Here is a 14,690-nt window from a genome sequence, read left to right as displayed (position 1 = left end):
AAAATCGCGCCAGCTTATTCGACGTCTCAGAATAGCGGAGCCCACTGCCATTATGCGGTCGAGGCCGTGAAACGTTGAAGCTAGTCCAATTGCATATATTTGCAAGTGTGTATGTTGGCGGCTGATCGTTTTTACCTGAAGCTTGTGAGCGAAGCTGTCGTTTCTGAGACAAACCAAGTTCTCGCTTAAATAGCGACTGCAGTGAAAAATCGGCAGCATATCGAATAAAGTCAAAACAGTTGCACAGCAACATTCGCCTGGCCGAGCAGTTTTTCATTTACGCAGCTCCCATGATGCGTAACCTTGCCCCTTCTAGCCTTTCAGGCCCCATTACAGCTGTAGAAAGGGGGAGTCGTTCACTGCTAAAGACTGGAAATGGTAGACGTCATCTATCCGTGGATCAAACTCGTCGGTGCCATGCTAAATGCAAGGAAAACCCAGATCGCTCCTACCTTCATCCGCGCTTAATTCTCCCGCACCTAGCGCTCGAGAACGCGTAAGGTGATTTAGAGCCATTGAACACTTGAACTGGTCAAACGACCTAGCAGCCGGAAATGTTCGTTTAGAGGAAAGCACAAGCTTCTAGGTGGCTGCACCTAGAATCCAGGGATTGACGTCATTAACTGAAACCCGTTGGTGTTTCTACACGCGATCGCCGCATCGTGTTGTTATAGTTAGGATTTGAAATTTCTTTCTAAGTTACCCGTCCTATCAACTGCAATACCTTTTTGTTTTTGTCTGAAACACTTCTATCGCCACCCCTACTTTGCTCTCTGGGCGGCATTGCGACTCCACGATTGAATGAACATTACGGGGCCCATGATTTACCTCTTTTACTTTTAGCTTGTAGGACAACATTTGCGTCTTATTGCATTCTACCAAATATATCTAATATGAAATTTACCATATCCTTGTGTTTCCAAGTGAATTGTTGCAAATCACTTTTCTAGTTCTTTCGACGCGGGCGCATTATTAATTTACAATTTTTATTTTTCTACAAAGATAACATCTAATATTCAGTATAAGCAAATATTTTTATTTGAAATTTTGCAATAATTACTACAATGTTCGGACAGAATTTGTGATGGTTGTTTAAAAAACCACCATGACAAACCTGCAGAACTAGAAACTACATTCTCGAAATAAACCGAGCACTGGTCGTTTTCGCAGCAAGCATCAGGCTTGCGTTCCTGGCTGCTGGACGTCCGCTGTGGTCGCCTTGCAATCATCATTATATACAGTGTACCTTTCCCGGTTCTCTGCCAAGTATTCAAACAGGAACAGACAGCAGGGAGGTATGCTGCTCACTTTGCTTTCGTGCACCCACAGTTCGTAATCTGCAACAAAAGGAGTAAGAGGTAATATTTATGTCATAGCAGAAATAGTCTGAGTTACATTCTGACAACGTTTTTTGGAATAATAGATTAAAGGCGCAGTACGCGTTTTGACAATCATGAGACAAAACGTGAAGATGAGCTTCGATAGTAGTGTACTTTTTTCTAGCAATTTGTTAGGTTTTTGGTCAAGTCAAACACATGGATTGCACGTTTGTCTCACAATATTTATTCCAACGCTTTAAAATTAAGAGGTAATAAAGCAACTGTAAAATTACTAAGATACTCTATGGCTGTCTGCAATAATGTCAAATACTGGTCCATAGAGTATTTCTATTTGTTACATAACTTTAGTCAATTGTGTTCAACTCCTCACAGACGCGCGAGCACACAGTCTAACACGGGCCTAAAAGGTACCAAATGAAAGTACATGTGGGTAAACAAGAAGCAAACGGGAATTGTGGTTGCCGTGCCTTCAAAAGAAGTAGCATTGGTAGCATAAATCGTCAATAGCCACTGCAAGTATTAGTTTTTCTTCGACACACAAAATAAGACTAACTCTGCTAAGGGAAATGAATTGGTACTTGTTGACTAAAATTAAGACATGACTTAGTTTAAAAGCACAAGTATAATTGTCAAAGTGAGCATTCTTGTATATTTTCATTTCCACGCTAGCTCCACAAACTTTCAGTACATATAAATTAGCAATGTTTCTGATATGGTTTAATGTTTAAATCAAGGTTAAATACAAATATCGTCCACACCGTAGAAATGAAAACTTATAAAGCGCTCCCTTCTCTGTATGACAAAGTAAGAATAAGGGCAAGCTCATTTCACACTTTTTCGTAACATTATGACATGGATAAAATATTCCCAAACAACATTTGTGTATTGGCTAAAAGCTAAACTCTAAGCTGTCTGTCATTGTTTAGTTCAAACATATTTCCCTTTATTTTCAATTGCATGGATCTTATGGTGCAATTTACCCTTCAAGAGGCACCCGAAAGTTCAGATACTGCTTTCGCGGTACGTGCTTAAATCTAGAAAATGAAGCATAGCAGTAGTGCCACGAATGGTTACTTTAAATCCAGTATTTAGACCGCTGTAGAAATATCCGTTTTAAATCGGCTAATAACTTCCTCGGCGTTTAATACTGAGGAACCCATACCGCTTGATGCCTGCTATTTGTAAAATGTTACCCGAAAAGCTCTTGTATTGCGCCGCGTTCTGTCTGCATATTTTGAAAGTGGTGTTAGTCTCAATTTCTACAAGCAGACTTGATTTCACTACACCACTCGGCTTTACATCGCTGTTACAATATGCTTTAAAAAGCTAATATTTGACGTGATGTTTCACCCAATAGCGTTTCCTCCTCTATAAGGTTGTCCACTGATGATTGTGTAATTTACCGCGCAATATTAACGACTGATAGTGCCATCCTTCAGGCACACCTACACTGGGTCTATGCAGAGTGCAATACTTGGCTGATGAAACTGAACGTAACCTCATGTAAAGTAATGAGAATTCCCACCTTGTTGGTAATTTTCCACCTCGGAATTATTCTCTTAAAAACGCTCCGCTGTCTCAAGTTTCCTCATACAAATACCTAGGCACCCACATTAAAGAGAATCTTTCGTGGCAATGTACACAGAAACCACATTGTCAATAGCGCAAATCAATCACTTGGTTACTTAAGGCGTTATTTCTGACTTTCCCCTAGCAGTTCAAAACACGTGCTTTATAAAGCATTAGTGCATCCTAAATTGCAGTACGCATCTTCTATTTGAGATCCCCATGTTAATTCCCTCGTCCATTCTATCGAAGCAATCCAAAATCGACCTGCACAGTTTATTATATCGAACTATTCACGAACAGCTAGTGTGACCATAATGACTCTGATTTTTTTATCTGTCACTTGGACGTAAAATTTCTTGTCGCTCCTTTTTCGATGAAATTTATCATTTTAGCCATGTCCTACGTGACTCACTTTTTTTACCAACCATGTATATTTCCCTACTCATCGACCACCGTTTGAAAGTTGGTGTAACTAATTGCCGCAACAATTTCTACTTTAACACATTTGTATTTTTGTATGTTTACCCACTCCTCTCTGTGATGTCTTGACCTTGAGAGTAAATAAATACCATGAACTAAATTCATGCAACCAAAACAAGCTAATTATTTATACTTTCTTGAGTGTTAACAAAAACGTTTCAGTGTCTTTCACACTAATGGATATGGTTATTAAATTTCTTTTCTGTGAGCACTCATCTATATTTCCCAAATAAAGAGTCAATAAGCTAAGTGCACAATGATCGTATTTCAAACTAAGTAATTAAGGGAATTGCTGCATCCAGTATCATTAAGTATTCAACTATGTGATTACATCCTAGGAAAAATTCAATTACCCGGTGGTGAAAATAATTACCGCAAATGTTAGGTATTGCGACTTGAAATATAAACAAATTGTAAACTGTTTTCGACATATAGCGTCGCGTGTTTACGTAGCCTTGATAAAAACGCCCATTCCTAATCAACTGAAAGCAATTTCTTCTTGGAATGAAGTAAACTTTTTATACCTACCTCCATTTTGTCTTCCATTTGTGTTCTTGGCATATGGAACATGGAAGATGTCGCAAGACTGTTCTTCAGTGAAAACGAGGGAATCTCGGAAAGTCTTAGGTTGATCATCTGCGAACATGTAAAGTTATGTATTATCATTGTGCAAAAAAACATATTACCTTATATGCCGCCTGGCGATTCGGTTGCACTGAAATAAATTTCTTCTATCGTAATGATATCTTTTAGGCATTACCTATTACGAGCAAATTGACATTGGTTGACCAGATTCATTCTCACCAACGGTCGCTGAATGAAACCGGCTCATACTGGCTAACCTTTGTCTCTTCTTATTGTCACTGAGAAAGTTACATTTGTATCTGTCGTTACATCTGGCAGAACAGTTTTGTAGTATTTTGCACTTTATAGAGCACTTTGCTTTAGTTACATTGTTTTGGCGATACGTATGTTCAGCAAAAACTGCAGCAGGTCATCAAATTTTTGATAGCTTGGTGGCTCTGCGAATTTATCGAGCAGGCCTTCTTCACAATATTAGATTCATTTTACACATTTCCTTATACATTCCTGAATAGATGGATGGGTGGAAACAACTTTATTCAATACCGGCGAAGTTCAACGACCCAGGCTCAGGTCTGCCATGTGGGGACTTCGAGGCCTTGCCTCCATGCCGCCTTCCTGAAAAGGCTTGCGCTTAAACAGGAAACAAGGACAAGTCTAACTATTTCTGTCATCTTTCTATCTGAATGTGGGATGCAAACGCCCTCTTACAATTCATTTTTAGCTTTTTATCCGAATAAACATCACGCACCGAATATGACGTTTGGCGAAGTTAGGTGCCTAGAGACTCTCAGTATTGCACTGCCCGTTTAGCTTTAACCACGAGTCGTTAGCGGCATAGCAAAGCTATCATTCCTTTAAAAAAGGAATATAGGACAGGCATGATCTGCGGTCTATCGCACCAGGCGATATGAATAAAAAAGTGATACATGGATTTAAGTGATTGCATTCAGCGACAATTTCTTCTTGGAATGAAGTACACTTTTTCTGCCTACCTCCATTTTGTCTTCCATTTGTGTTCTTGGCATATGGAACATGGAAGATGTCGCAAGACACTTCAGTGAAAACGAGGGAATCTCGGAAAGTCTTAGGTTGATCGAATGTTTCATTCAGTCTATGTAGGGACGTTGCAAGTGGAATTAGCCTAACCTGCAGTATTCATTATTTTAAGAGCTCGGTTATATAAATTCTAATAAAAGCACAAAAGATTCAGGCAAGGTTTCAAGGGAGGAGGAGTTCGAGGACGAGAAAGAAGCATTGAAAAGAAATAATGCAAGTTTACTAAAATTTGAGGCATCGGTTCACGCACTTACATTAACGGCAGTAATATATCCTATGGAGCGTACAGTAGGGCATAATGCTCCCAAGTGATGTTGAAACGTCACTGTTTGAAAAATTATTTCTACTATATGAAGCTGAGGGACAAGCCTTGAAGCTAAGATAACATTTTTTGTCTATAAAAACTAAAACTTTGTGCTAAAATTGCAAGTCTGCGCAACCTTTTCTTTTTGTTTATCCTATGCCTAATATAAGCAGCAGGCAACGTACTAACGAAAGATAAATGAAGGTGGAAACACCAAAGGACAGAATAAAAACTACTCGCCGTTGCCTTGAGTGTTTTTGTTTAAATTGGTTATGCCGGCAGATGTTTCAAGCACGGGATACGATATCATAGGTAAATTAAATAGGGAAAAAGACTCTTTAGACGACGGCAGCGTGACTTTTATCACCACTATGATTCGTTACGTTGTATGAGAATAATGCTCGGAGATGCAGGTATTTAGTAATGTACGTTCAATATCCTTACACACTTCTAACAACGTTACCTAATCAAATACGGAGAGGAAAGGTTTCGCCTGCATGTTTCATTGTAAGCATTCCAAGTACAGTTTTTATTGCGATAGCAATTATATGGACACTTCAACCGGATTTCTGCCGTCGGCGTCGTCGTCGCCGTTGCCGTCGCCGTCAGGTTCCCTATAGATAAAATCTTCGCCGCGCGCCGTATGCCCGCGAGCGGAAGCGTGCCGTGGACGCGCGCTATCACAGAGAGCGAACGCACTCAATCTCCCACGCGCAAACAAGGAAGCAGGAAGCCAGCGCCGGAGGGAGCGGGAGGGGGGGGGGGGGCGCACTTTTACTCTGCCAACAACCGCGCTCGTCGCTCGTCCGCACCGTCTCTTATCTCCACACGGCTCTGACCTTTATGCGCCGTGCATTCGCCGCTCAGTTTCCGTTGAAGCGATAGACCGCACGTACCTTCGCCAGCTGCGGCGTATGCTTGCTGCCAGCGTTTTGACAGTCGCTGTCTGCAGTCATTCAGTGTGATCTATTCGTGTTTGTTTGTGCGCGCTCACACCACGCTTGTTCATTCAGTTAGTAATAGTCGGGCCACATTTTCCAACGCACGCTACGCATGCAATGCTGCCCGGATCGGCAGTGCAGCGCTACAGGTGTGTCCTTTCGCACGCGCAGCCCACGGGAAGCGCTTCTCATCAACACCACCGTTTCACACGCGCCTTCTCGTGGTCATCGAGTCTCTCTTCATGTCGGTCTACTTACACCGCAGCACGCCTGCTTACTTAATCAGCTCATGTTTACTACAATTCATATTGCTACCAAAGCCGCTCACCTTACTTCGTATGACATTGCTGTGTTGCTATCGCATTCATTGCTTCGTCCTCAGGGCGAAACTGCGACATTTTCTTTTTATATTGTAGTATTGTATTCCAAATGTTGTAGACATTTCTTTTAATTACAACGCAAGAAGATAATTTACAGAAAGAATCAGTGCCCGATGCTAGGAAGTTGCATGCGCGCTCACATGCCTCATGTGTACTGTCAGTGCGTTCATTTCGCATGCGATGGTTTAATTGTTTCTTGTTTATGAGCTAGTGTGTCAAACGTAAGTTGTTTCTTTTGCGTGGAACGGGTGCTGCCAACATTGTAGAATAGCAAATCGTGTGTCGCGTTGCTCAGCGCCACTCATAGCCGCTGCCATATGCCACATGTGCTAATTTTGCGAAAAGCACTTGCTTCTGGGTCCAATATTTATTCACTGCTAGACACAATTTCCGCAAAAGAGGACACGCGCTCAACAATGGAAATATTTTCACGGGGGCATCTGCGACTGTGTTGTCGTCGACAACTTCGTTCCGTGTCATCAATGTGTTCTCCATTTTGTGTATGTCTTGCTTGTGTAAATTTTTTTTGTAATTGGGTAACATCTGATTGTAGTAACTGGGATAGGAAAAAGCAAGCCATGAAGAAATGGACCGGCAGCAGAACATAACCGCCACCTATTGAATAGTTCCCTGATTAGTATAGAAAATGTTTGCAATCCACATTTTAAGCAAAATAGTTAGCTGTTCATTTTAGGATGGTGACGCTGCTTCTTGAAATGCAAAATTTGATGTGACCTCATGGTTCTTATTCAAAATTTGAAGAGCTGCTCTTTTATGCGACAGCACATGTGTTTACAACAAAATGCCTATATTTGAAGGGCCCCTAAATCACCTCAGATAATTTTCTAACATTTGAAGTAAACACGCGCATCGAGTTCAGAATGCCGTCAGGTTCAACGACGCCAAACGCTGCAGCGCTACGCGCTGTGGGCGCGCCACAAAATAAAAAAGAACCAATGCCGTCCTCCTCTCCTAGCTTTCCCGGTATCCCCAGCGGACGTCACGATGTCAGCAGGGTGCATCTGGTGATGTCAGCGGCAATGACGATGCGCATTGGTCGAACAAGAACCTACGACTTGCGGTTTGTCTCCTAGCAGGTGCGCGCGCTCTCTGATCTTTCTCGTCGTGTTGCTCGCTTGTGCGCCCTTGCGAATCGGTATTTACTGCCCGCAACGCAAGTGCCAAATCGCTCGGGTTCCAACACAGTCGTGCTAAGCAGTCTGATTAGCTGCGCGACCAGAGTGCGACAGTGTTGGCCTTTCCAGACGTGTACGCAACACAGGGTCTATAGCGGCACGCTTCGCATGAACACCGGCCGTTACCACAGCAACAGCGGGTTGCCGAGAAGCGCCGAGTCCAGGTCCCCGTTACCGGCACGGTAACTCGCCGCATGCCGTTTGCCAGTCGCGGGCCACCATTCTACAGCGGTTTTCCACGCGAACTGCGAGGTATCCTTGCCGTAGAGAGGATGAGACCGGGACCCATTTGTGCGGCAGCGTCACCACCACCACCGCCGATCGCTCGACTGGGCCTATGTCGTCGCTATAGGCTTTTTCCTGTTCACTTCAAAGCTAAAAAGGACGGCGCTTCGGAATGAATAACCGACGCTCACAAGCCGCAATATTTTCTTACCGTTGTTATCGCTTTTCGCAATAATTGTACAAAAGGAAGAAAATATGCTTATATTTGCGCCGCCATCGGCTGCGATGCGAGCACAGCCGCGCTGGTCGTTTCCCGTCGGTAGCCGTGCACTACAGCTGAGCTCGACAAGTATCGCAGCTCTTGTTCATGCTTTACGTTTGACAGTGGATATCGTTCTTCATAAAATGTACAATTTACGAATCACTTTATCTATTGAAAATTATTTTGCTTGGAACAGAAGCTGCAGCCTATGTTTTCGTCGCCGGTGGCAGAGGCGCGCAGCTTCGCGGCGCGCAGCCCGCATCGTGATGCGGGCGGTGCGCCGGCGGAACTGCTGTCTCCTTTTGGACACCTCTCGCGCGTCAGACGTTCTATGGCACTGGAGGCCGGTTCGCCGTCGGTGTATTTGCGGCTAGAGTGGACGTGCCTTAACCAGAAGTGGGGAGTGTTTTGAGAATCGTGTTGGCGATGACCTATTTCATGTGACATTTGGAGAAGCACTCGGCGAGGAGACTATGGAAGAAAAGAGCGAAACGAATGTGGACCATATTTTGATAACAAAGGCGTGCAACTCGGCTATTCCGGCATCACTTAGAAAAATTCTCGCGGCTACGTGTTCGTTGTAGACTCGTGCACAACTGCGACAACACACCTAAATTTCGACCTGTGGGTGGTTTTGAGGCCCTTTAAAGTATGTTAGTCTCTCTTTAAATGTACTATTTCAAGTACAACCGCTTAGAACATTCCGTTATTTATTTCTAATAAAATCATGAGCGCTCTGGCTAAGCTCCATAAGATTCACAGTCGCATTTTTATATAAATAAATGAAAGGAAATGCTGCATTATGTCAAGATGCAATTACTGCGGGTAAGCTTGATAAGGGAAACTTACCATGTGTCTTGTATTCTATGGCGTTTTCCTTATTTTTGTAATCGTACATCTTAACGGCGGTGACTGTTTCTTTAGAGGTCTGTCTGTAATTTGTAACATGCATGTTCACAAAAACTTTTCACAGCGAGCACCACAGCGTCACGTGCGTAATTATGCGACATTGAGAATGGCTTCTTCTAAGGCACATTTGTATAAATATTTAGTCTCAAATGAGGAAACTCGACACACTTCTATCACAATTTTTAAACACCTCTACTTCTTTTAAAAAGAGTTATGCAATACGCAAACGTACACAATTGTAGGCAAGGTCTAAAAACATTGCGATGAATCATGCCTGTTTTTCAGCTGTAGTTCTACATTGACAGTAACTTTTGTCTAAACTTTTGTCCCAATATATTTTGAACCAAATATTCAGTTGGCCCACGTTAAAAAGTCATGTTGGAAAACTGCGAAATTTAATTTGGTCCATGTTCATACAACGGCGAAATTAGGGGTGAGCCCACGCGGAAATTTAGGTTGGCTCACCCCTAATTTATGTTGGGTCACCCCAAATTTCAACTTGTACCACTGGTATACTTAGAGTTGGTACAGCCCAAAATATGTCAGTTTGGCCCACACCTAAATTTCAGTTGGCCCACCTCCAAATTTCACGTTTAACCAACGCCAGATTTCAAGCTGACCGACACCCAGATATCAGTTGGCCTACCCCTTTTATTATCTTCCCCAAGCATTTTCTAAGGTGCCGTATGTATCTCTAAGGGCATTCATTTTCCATAGGTTGTTTTTTGCGCCAAATTGTTCATTATCGCTTAAAATGTACCGATTATGTCATCATCATCATTATCAGCCTATATTTTATGTTCACTGCAGTACGAAGGCCTCTCCCTGCGATCTCCAATTACCCCTGTCTTGCGCTAGCGTATTCCAACTTGCGCCTGCAAATTTCCTAACTTCTTCATCCCATCTGGTTTTTTGAAAATACAGGCGGTCTCAGCGACCATAGAAAAGAACTGTTTGTCCTCGGTGGCACCTTCTACGCGACCTCATTTGCTGAGCAAACATCCTACACCAGCGGAAGGTCCTTTCTTCAGTGATGGTTCTGTGTTCTTGCTCAAAGGTGCGGCGTCCTGTCTGGGGAACATTTTGTGACGCGTTAGGCACCGAATTGGACTTTGCATATTATTTCTGCAAATAAATTTGCGTTGCTTGAAAGCAAAGACTTTGCTTCCTATCACGCGAGGCTCCTCTTATACCTATTCCCATAGTGCGTGGCTCCTGCTATATTCTTTTTTCGTGTTGTGTCCTCACAAGGAGCCGGTTAAGCCAATGCACAGCATCTACATAAAAAAAGAACTGTAGGACACAAATGAAGAACATTTATGGAATAAAAAATGCTCCAGATGGGATGAGCTGCGTAAAGTAACTCGTAAGCCTTTCCTTAACGGTTTGGGCGGCTTCCTAAAGCGACGTTTGAATTCAAGCGTTTGTTTCTTGCTATACTAGGATGCACGGAGAGAACGTTGAAACTACCCGATTCATTTCGTTTCCTGGTATATATGCACCGCACTAATTTGACTGACTAATTTCTTTTTCATTGATCCTACTGTAGCTTTCTGCTGTATTTCATTATAAAGATAAAGATACTAACGGTGTTGAGGAAGCGTTATTCTTGAACGTTATCGTAGCTTCAATCGTCTTCTGTTCTTCAGAGACTTCTGTTGCCGTTACAGTCACACATGTGAAATCAGTGCCCCACACGTCATCTTCACTATATGTAGCCTTCACGAGATAGTAAATTGCACCCTATCTTGTTTGATACTCTGAAACAAAACAAAACAAAACAGCTCTAGATTTCTGCGTCGAGCTTTTTATCATCTGATAAGCTAGCGCTTATATGCCAGAGCTCCACCATTGTATTTCTTGTATTAACAACGGGCATGGCAAACCAGCTAAAAAGACTTCTGTTACACAGCAGAAATGTTTATGGTAGCCATTAAAACAAGTCATTGTTCCTCATTTTGGCGTCGCAATCAATGCTTCAACCATATATGTTTATGAAAGGTAGATATCGCTAACTAATAATATGAACACATTCGGGAGTTTTATGTGCCAAAGCCCCAATTTCATTATGAGGCACGCCGTAGCGAGGGACTCCAGATTAATTTTGACCATCAGTGGATCTCTACCGTGCCCCTAATGCACGGGACATGGGCGTTGCTGCATTTCGTCACCATCGGCTTGCGGATGCCACGGCCGGAATTCGATGCCCTGCCCCCGCGCTTAGAGTCGCGACACCACAGCCGCTAGGACACCGCAGCGGGTAATACATTGCAGCTTTAGGAAAACGCAGCAAACCCTTAGTATTCTTAGTCTCTTGCAGAGAAAATAATCAAAAACTAAGACACCTATTTCGGCACGTATTCACGAGGGATGGTTGTATCCTCCTAAGAATGCTTTTAGAATACATTGCACACAGATTTTAATTTTTCGAGAAATATTCGGGAGTGATTGCGCAAAGTATTCATTTTTAACATGAACTACGGTGCTTTAGTAACATTGAAGAAGTGATTTGCTCATATTCTTGTATTCCGCTATCGAGAAATTTGACAATAAATTTATCTAGACCTCTTAACTAGCAACCTTGTGGTGTGTTTTGAAATCAATCAGATTCCGGGAAAATACGGGACGCGGCTTTCTGATGGCATTGTTATACACGTAGTTCCGCTTTCATCTCGTCATTAAGCCAATAACATGCAGTTTTTACGATAGCACACATGCGGAAATGGTTATTTTTTATACACATGGGAACGCAGCATTTGTCATCTAACCCTGGTGTTTAAATTTTAAAATATATTTTTTACGTTCCTCACATAACGGTAGATAATAAAAACGACCTTGAAGAACGGTTATCTTCCATAGCTGTATTCGGACCTCGGGAGCGTATAAAGATTGTAAGTAAGTTGAAGATTACGGGATTGCATCAATTTCAGCGTTGAATTACTTACTAAACACCGAATGTACTGACACTCGCATAGGTGTTTTCCTGCAATTTAAATTAGTTGGCTTTAAAATCTACAAGTGGTAAGGTGTGCGAGTATAGAATAAGCAAAACGGATATCTAACAGAAGGAACGTAATTAAATGAAAGCCACGATAGGTCTTATCACACCTTGTTTTTCCAGTCTACCCACATAACAAACTTCTCCATGCAGAAGTATGAGAAGGGCAAAATCGTTTTACCTGCCAGGCGTCTTGATATATACCAAATACGTCTTCCCTGGCCCAAGCAGGTACCGTGGCCGTACCTTTCTGGTTCTCTTGTTGAATCGTGCAATGAGCGACTCCAAGAACAAGGAAAATTAGAAGGAGTTTCATTCTCAGTGCTTTGGAACTTACACCGGCGAAAGAATGCTTGGCAAGTTGCAGCTTCGTAATTTATACCGGTCCTTCCTTAGTATTAACAATGAGATCGGATGTCTACGCCTTCACGTCGATACGTTATCCCATGTCGCGTTCTGCGAAAATAAAACATGTTGATTCTAAACGTCATTGTGATCTGCATACCACAAGAACATTTTGATTATTCTTACGTAAATGTACTTGGAAAGCGTAGGTGTAGTATGCACCTACCTCCTTTGTTCTTCTGCACGTTCGTCATTTTATAGCAGACAAAGAAGTCAGGTGGTAAAAGGAAGCGTTATGTTCACACACTTTAATTCTAGGCTTTGTTATTACTTCTAATACCGTCATTGGGGATAGCTGCGCAAACCTATGATCTAAAACTTATCATTTACTTAGGCGTACAGGTCTTGACGATGATGAGATCATGTCCTCGATCATTTAGTTATTTTTCAGTGTGCCCATGCGGAGCACAGCCCTTAGTTATCTGCACTGAAAGAATAGTTGTTCAGAATAATTTAGGCATTGTTTCTTCTAAGGGTAAAAACAGAGAGAATAAACCATGAGATCGCGTCATAGATGGTTCGAAAAACCCCAGAGATGTGTTGTCGTAGTTTTCATAATTATATTTGCGAGAATGCAGATATATTAGGAATGCAACAATGTGGTTGTTAGACTTGCGGATATTTTTTGCATTATTAAACAGTTGAAAAAGTTATCACAATGAGTATGAATTTATTCGGCCAAGGTGGCTACAAGACGCGCCCTGTGTTCAGTGGTTAAGTATATGCTCGTGTTTGTGGTACTGTCATTGCAGTTCTTCCAGCTAGTCATCCGACTCTTGTCATGCTCGTCGTCATATAGTGTTCATGCCCAGATTGTCATACAACCGTCGTGATGCCAACTTATTTATTCCCTCATTTTCATTCTAGCTTGGTCGATTTATATTATCTAAATGTGCAAATTACATAACTTTGTATATAGACAGGCATTATTGCAGGGGGGTTCAAAGGAGATGTCATAGGAAACCATGTATACATATTAAGACTGAGCAATCGTAAATAATAGCCAAGGCGGACTGCTCTTCAAAACTAAGCTGTTTAAGTAAATGATAGTAAATTTATTACAAAGCACCCATGCGGCATGACATTTCCCTTAGTTTACTGCATGGACATGACGTTAAAATAAACAGTAAATGGCTAGCATACATGGCTCCTAAGTGAACTGTCACCTAGTAAGGTATTTGGGTCATAGAAACTGAAGGTTTTACCTTTACCCGCATTTGTTGATGAGCTCACCAACCTAAGCTTCGACTGACAGATGCAATACTGCCGCCTTAAACGTGGTAATTGCTAATTATAGTGCGGCTATGCTTTTTTAAACGCGCTATAGCGGAAGATGACCTGCTTTAACGCGGATCGCATACCGCTGAAGCATACCTTTGTCAATTTCCGAACATGACTGTCTTTCGTTTTCTAGCGTACGTTGAAGTTTCGTCGGATAAAGTTAGGCATTATACACGCGTTCGTAGATACGTGTTTGATTTGTTTACTCCGGGGTGTATTTTTTGAAAAAAATTCACGAATATGTTGAAGTGGACATTTTCCTCGAGCACTTCCAATAAATTATAGTGGACCTAACAGACGACCGCTCGCCTGTAAACAAGACAAGTCGTACTGTTGAGTATTGAGATGTATTTTCATGTTTTTTACCAAAGTAGCCTACTGTTTCTTCTGTTCTAAAAAGGAGACATCTGATACATCCTTCATATTCCTAAAAACGACACAGTCATCGGCCTAGTACCGCATAGTCCTTTCAATTAAAAAAAAAACTCTGATAGAAACTAAGAATAGTAAGGGTCGCAAAACTACCCACTCGGGAATCCAGATGATATATTGACACTATACTACCGATCACCATTTATTAACTGGTATTGAGTTCCCTTCGATATGCAGTCATGGATCATACTACTACTGGGGGATCCTACTATTTTACGTATTTCGTAAAGGAACTGGCCGGGTTTATTGAGGCAGCTGGCTCCTGAAAAACACGTCGCAAGACCAGACAATCGAGCGTGGTGCGCTGCGCGCACATTTCTGTGTTCT

At 42.1% G+C, this 14,690-nt stretch overlaps 1 protein-coding gene across 3 annotated transcripts in view; it reads right to left on the bottom strand.

The window, feature by feature from the left end:
- Positions 1–1,022: 1,022 nt before the first annotated feature.
- The window catches only part of LOC125940348 (male-specific histamine-binding salivary protein-like), a 49,487-nt gene continuing 35,819 nt past the window's right edge, over positions 1,023–14,690 (bottom strand). The window contains exons 3-5 of one of the 3 annotated variants that reach the window (XM_049656429.1): positions 9,188–9,270; positions 3,918–4,025; positions 1,023–1,337 (exon numbers count right to left, since the gene is read on the bottom strand). In XM_049656429.1, coding sequence (XP_049512386.1) covers positions 1,177–1,337; positions 3,918–4,025; positions 9,188–9,270 — 352 coding nt within the window. In that variant the 3' untranslated portion in view covers positions 1,023–1,176. The remainder of the gene's footprint in view (positions 1,338–3,917; positions 4,026–9,187; positions 9,271–14,690) is intronic. The other 2 variants (XM_049656432.1, XM_049656431.1) reach the window with 2 other exon arrangements.

This window comes from Dermacentor silvarum, chromosome 9 (assembly GCF_013339745.2).
Source record: "Dermacentor silvarum isolate Dsil-2018 chromosome 9, BIME_Dsil_1.4, whole genome shotgun sequence".
In the NCBI taxonomy this organism is placed as follows: domain Eukaryota; kingdom Metazoa; phylum Arthropoda; class Arachnida; order Ixodida; family Ixodidae; genus Dermacentor; species Dermacentor silvarum.
The sequence above is the reverse complement of the archived record's forward strand: the minus strand, read 5'-3'. Positions and strand labels throughout refer to the sequence as shown.